This window comes from Triticum dicoccoides, chromosome 1A (assembly GCF_002162155.2).
Source record: "Triticum dicoccoides isolate Atlit2015 ecotype Zavitan chromosome 1A, WEW_v2.0, whole genome shotgun sequence".
Taxonomy (NCBI): Eukaryota; Viridiplantae; Streptophyta; class Magnoliopsida; order Poales; family Poaceae; genus Triticum; species Triticum dicoccoides.
Window position 1 is genome coordinate 75,900,399 of NC_041380.1, and position 6,034 is coordinate 75,906,432.

The 6,034-nt window shown below is 44.0% G+C and overlaps 1 protein-coding gene across 1 annotated transcript; it reads right to left on the minus strand.

The window, feature by feature from the left end:
- Window positions 1-479: 479 nt before the first annotated feature.
- Window positions 480-5,297, minus strand: LOC119364128 (CBL-interacting protein kinase 17-like). Its single transcript, XM_037629544.1, has 12 exons — window positions 4,950-5,297; window positions 2,981-3,052; window positions 2,752-2,859; window positions 2,518-2,598; window positions 2,351-2,404; window positions 2,149-2,274; window positions 1,833-2,042; window positions 1,603-1,707; window positions 1,296-1,412; window positions 1,140-1,202; window positions 958-1,032; window positions 480-832 (listed from the first exon to the last, which is right to left on the minus strand). The coding sequence occupies exons 1-12, from the start codon at window positions 5,232-5,234 to the stop codon at window positions 713-715; spliced, it is 1,416 nt and encodes a 471-aa protein (XP_037485441.1). The 5' UTR covers window positions 5,235-5,297; the 3' UTR covers window positions 480-712.
- Between the last annotated feature and the right edge of the window lie 737 nt (window positions 5,298-6,034).

Genomic DNA, 6,034 nt, shown 5'->3' on the forward strand with positions numbered 1-6,034 from the left:
CAGCGACGATCTTGTCGGTGGAGTAGAGGAGGGCGGCGGCGGCGGGTGAAGGGGTCGCCTGGTCAGCACTCTTCTACAGTGGTGGGTCTAGTCATCTCTTCGTGTTATGTAGGTGGTCTTCGAATGTATCTTTCGACTGAGTGGACGGACGCATCGTGTCTTGGCCCCTAGCTCCTCCTCCAACTGGCAACATTCGGCCAGTTTCAGCATCGTCAATGTGCTTACGAGGTTATGTCTCCCTGTATCTGTTTGGCTAGATCTATGGTGGTCATCCAACCATGTTCATCGCCTTCTTCTCCGGGACGATTGTCTATTTCCTAGATTGTAGTCGTTGGCATCATCTGGCTCCGACAGGCAACTTCCCGTCTGCGTCAACACCGTTTTCCTAACTCTCATGGTGTTTGGAATGTCCAGAGGGGGTATCGAGCTTCGCTCATGGCAAGTGCAGGAGGAAGACTGTGTGTAGTTTTTCATTTATGTAAAGAAATCCTTGTAAAGGTTGGTCGGCTTTCATATAAAAGGCCTTTGGCCTTTTCGTGCAAAAAACTACATCACTGATAGTCAATTTCACGACTTGACTATATGTATATAGTTCTGTACACCGTACGATCCTAATCCTTACACCATCACCGTCATTTCCAATCAATAAACAGCTATGATCCTAGCGTCCTACAACATCATGTCAGTTGGGGTACCTACAGCACAACACTCATCACAAGGCAACCAGTGGTGTCGTTGCTCTGCTGTCGAAGCCAGGGAGGTTGTCGTCGAAGAGCGAGCCCATCCCGAAAGTCTTGTCAATCCCCAGATCACTCGAGATCCTATCGCAGAGCTGCAAAACACATTCCAAGAAAGCAACACAATTAAGTCATTCACTCACTAAGCACCAGTACTGAATATGTGTACGGTGAAGTTATGGCTGTGGCAAATCCAGTTGTTGTTAGCGCTCTTGTCTACCTGTCTGTACACTGCAGTGTCACCATGGGACTTCCTAAGCTCCACAACATGCAGAGAGGGGCCAAGCACAAAAACCTGGGACAAGAAAAAGAAACAGCACCACAGATGTTAACAGTTGATCTCCATTGGTTACTCTTCCCACGCGTTTCACAGAAGAAAGGTTCAGCTCGCCGAATTTATACCTCGGCACAGACTAAGAATGGTGTGGGGTTGTTCGGTCCATTGCAATTGCCCGTTATTTTGAGCTGAAATATAACACGACACATCATTTTCAGTTCCTTCAAAACTTGTACTCAATCATGTGATGCTGAAAAACCTTTTGAGAAGCTTCTGCTCACCTTGCTATGTGCTCTCTGAACATGGAACCCTGACTGCGTCGCGGACACTTCAATCTTGTCGAACAAATCCTTCGGTGGATGTGCTGATGTGAACCTGATCTTTCTCTGGGACACTCCCTGCAACAAATTCAGCTGGATCAGATTAATTGTTGTCTAAGACCGTAGTGGCAGCATTCAGTGATTATTTTGATCAAAGAATATGTAGTGTTTATCTTCAGAAGCCATGCATATGATTTTTCTTCCCAGCTTTGCAGACCAAATCACTCTGAAGACAGTAAGGGAGGCACTGGAAAATGTTTGTGCATACCTCTTCCTCAAATAAACCTGAAAGATCAAGGGAAGATGCCATTCCGATCAGCTGAAAAGCGTTCATCTGATGAGTACTCTTGTCGCCGGGTGCTTCACTAATTTGCTTCAGGATAGAAAAACAGAAACAAAAATTCACCGATCAGCGGCTACAAATATGGAACACATGATGCCTATATTAGGACATAAATTGGTCTTCAGCATCATATAGTTTGTGTCATCTTGCCATACCTGTTTGATAGGTAGAATTGCACCAAGCCGTACATCTTCATCATCATCATCATATGGAGCAACAGGAATATAGTCCTTCTGAAACCATTCGTGCATTTTGATCTCTGCCATGTTAATCCTCTTCCTCGGATTTGGTTCAAGAATCCTCCGAAGAAGGTTTTGTGCACTGGGAGAAAGCCACTCCGGGATCTGAGCGTCACCCTTGAAAATCTGCACGCAACAAGATAATAGTAGTATCATTGGAATGGCTTGAGAGAACTATCATAACAGAAAGAACACTAAATATCACTTATTTTCCTTTTTTATGAATATCTACCTTCTGATAAAGAACAACCATATTTCGGTCATCAAATGGTAGGTGTCCTACGAGCATTATGTAAAGAATTACTCCACAAGACCAGATATCCGACAATGATCCGTCGTAACCTCTGTTCTGCAGAACCTGGATATATTTGGCACAAGAATTAGCAAGCATACTGTAAAATAGACAATTGGTCTGAAGGTGGCCAGTCTTTTACCTCAGGAGCAATATAGTTGGGGCTACCACAGGTTGTATGCAGCAATCCATCATTCTGAAAGGTTGCAGATCTTAAATTCAGTGAAACGGAAATATTCTCGGAAAATATATCAATAAAAATGTAATGATCAATACAAGAAAACCGTGTGATAAGTTTTTCTGTCATACTCCGAGATGTTGGGGTAAAGCACTGAGACCAAAATCAGAGATCTTGATGTTGCCTTTCCGGTCAATAAGAACGTTTTCAGGCTGTAACATGTAACAGTGGGATAAATGAGGAGAACACAGAACAGTCAAGCCATATTGGCCATCTCGCGGATTATATAATACAAGAACAATAAGAATGATTGATAATTGCTTGATCAGATGCTCCAAATAAAGAAATACTTCAGTCGTCAGTACCTTGAGGTCCCTGTGGTAGACACCCTTTCCATGGCAATAGCTCACACCATCAATTAGCTGCTGGAAAAGCCTCCTTCCTTCTCGTTCAGATAGCTTTCTCTTTATTGCCTTTTATTTGTAGGAAAGGAATCAACTTAAGTGTTAGAACTAAGAAATGTACCTGATAGAGAATTTTATAGTGCAAAGCAAGGTTTCAGACAATTCAAAAATAAAAGTTATACGGGCTTACAATCCTGTCAAAAAGTTCGCCTCCATTGACAAACTCAAGCACCATATAGATCTTTGTTTTGCTAGCAGCAACCTGAAACCAAGAGTTAAAACAATCGCAGGATTAATAATACGACAATGATGTTATTTAAACGGCCCACGTGAACGAATTCATATGCTTATGTGCACCATGAGTTAGACCTAAAACAATTCTATTTCAATTATATCTCACAGAAGACAAAGATCATTGCATAGTAGTAGAAAATAATAAAAAGATAAGGACGGGGCTGGCAGCAGCTACTTGACGGCGACACGTCACATGCATTCCAAATCAAGGATTAATCTTAGCATGGAGAAGTGCGTGGCATGGAGCTGAATCTGCCTCTGTGGGACCACTAGCCCATGTCTTCAGGGTTGACCAAGGAGCAAAGATTATGCAACTAGAACTAGATCCAGCCAACTGGACCAACTCCACGTGCTACGCGCTAATGATCTCTACCTGTGACGTGCAATGATCTGCAGGCTATTAGCCCACCCTACTATAATATTCAAAAGAGAACCCCCACAATTATAGAAGTGTTCCTATGGATCTTTGCAAACATATATAGATAAACATTATGATGATTCTTGAAAACTTGCAATCTCCATCGCCAAGCAGGAGTACCATTTTTTTTAAGGAATCTGCGGTTGATAATTGTATTGTGATGCAGACCGGTCGCATGCCCAGGTCCCCGGATGGTTAGGACGTGACAATAAGTTGTCACCCACCCGAGTTGTGACCTGCCCGAGTTTGAGCCTCCCTTGCTCTGGGGCGGACACATCACTCTCCTTAATAAGCTGTCATTTTTCGATGATTGTAGCATATGATTGATTGTTCCAGGTCATCATGTTTAGATATGAACCCCTATTCTCCCGCAGAAAGGAGAATGAACTCTTATCCGGTCAATGTTTTGTAACCCAGCTCGATCAGGTCTTTCTAAGTATTCTCTCCCTCAATTTTAACAAACCATTCCCCAAAATAATGAGTAATTAACAAACAATAATAATAATATTTATGTCAAAAAAAGATAATAATATATTTTTTTGAGACAAAAAAAGATAATAATATGAATCCACGGCCAAGAGAGGCACGCTGCTAAATGGAAATCTGCATCTGTGGGCCCACTAGCCCATGTCTGAGGGTGGGCCAACGAACGGACAACATGCAGTTGGAGACAACTTGCCAACTGGACCAACACCACGTGGTAGGTTTAGTGTCCTACGTGTATATAACACACTAATAAGAACTGATAATCCAAAGCAGAATCCCTCCAACAATTATGTACGAGAACATATATGGATAAGCATTAGGCTGGTCACAATGGGCAAGAACATAAGCTAGTAACTTACACACTTCCCTAGACTATGTTACTACCTCCATAGTGGGTAGAAACATCTATGTAGTGTCATGCAATGATGTATTTATTAGGTTATAGACTCGTTGTTTCTTGGAGTGTGTGATGTTTCGATAACTTAGCTAGTTACCCCAAGCACATCTCTCTTCATTAAAGATGTGGCACATAAGCAAAGTTGTATTGGAGCGTGTGATGTTACTCCTAAGTTCCTCACCATTGTGACCAGCCTTACGATGATGCTCGCAATCCCCACTTCCAAGTGCCCTTTGTTTAAGGAATCTCAGGCTGATAACTGTAGCGCGATTCTTCCCGGTCATCAAGATGTTTAGATATAATGAACGCCTATCCGATCAATGTTCTGTAACCCGGCTCGCCTTTTCCTCAAATTTACCAAGGATGCGTACATCTGATCTAGGGGAGTCAGCAGGCAGCAAAACATACATCGCACGCGGCTGATTCGTCAACGAATCCACTGACCGATCACAAGGAAATCAAATCAAATCAAACCAATCAAACGAGCAGGGCGGTTCAGAACAGAACAGCAGCGGCGGGGTAGCAGCAGGAGCGGAGATCGCGATTAGTAGTAGTAGTAATTACCTCGTGGAGGCGGACGACGTTGGGGTGCGCGAGCATGGTGAGCGTGGCGATCTCCCTGCGGACCTGGTCGTCGGCGCCGCGGAGGGAGAGCACCCTGCCGCGGTCCAGGATCTTCACGGCGAAGTGCTCCCCGGTGGCGCGGTGCCGCGCCTGCTTCACCTTGCCGAAGTTGCCTTCCCCGAGCGTGCGGCCCAGCTCGTACGCGCCCAGCAGCGCCGCCCGCGCGCGGCACCCCGCCGCCGCCACTTCCGCCGCCGCCACTTCCGAGTCGCCCGTCGCCCCCATCTGCTGCTGCCCGGAGAGGGACTCGCTCCTGGTGAATCGGGTCGGAGGCGTGGTTCGCGTGTAGGATGACGATGCGATTTGGAAAGTGGAAGGGGCCGTATTTATAGCTCTGAAAATCAATAATCCTCTCCGAGCTCGCCACTTGGTCTTTCCGTGTGTGTGGTTGCGGTTGTGTTTGGTGTGGGGTTTGCTTGGTGTTTGGATTTACCTTAATCCTGAAGCCAGCCCACCCAACAGGATAAATACTCTCCGCATATTAATATTGATTAAAGCCAAACTTTATAAAAATTGACCAAGTTTATAAAAAACAATATAAAAAGTTATAGTAACAAATTAATATTGTGTGAAAATATATGCAATGATGAATTCAATGATATATATTTGGTGGTGTATATGTTAATATATTTTTCTACAAATTTGTTGAAAGAATATAAAGTTTGATTTTAGACAAACCTAATATGCAGAGTAAATAAAAACGAAAGAAGTAACAAAAATGGAAGGAGTAACATTTTTACGGTAAAAGTAAGGCGAGAGAGGAAAGAAGATAAATAAAAAATAGTGTGCTAGGGCAACTCCAAGGCAGATATGCATTTCATCCATCTTTTGTCCGTTTAAATCTGCGTGAACAGAAATCAAGACCCAACGCGATGAAGCAAACTCATTTTATGCCCGCTTCGTGTCTATGTGGGTGTAAATTTACCCTAAATTTGGGCCGGGTTTGCGTCATACAAACAACAGATGGGCGCGTTGCATGCCCCCTTGGTGTCCACCCTAGCTCCACATGGCAGTCACCCAACTAC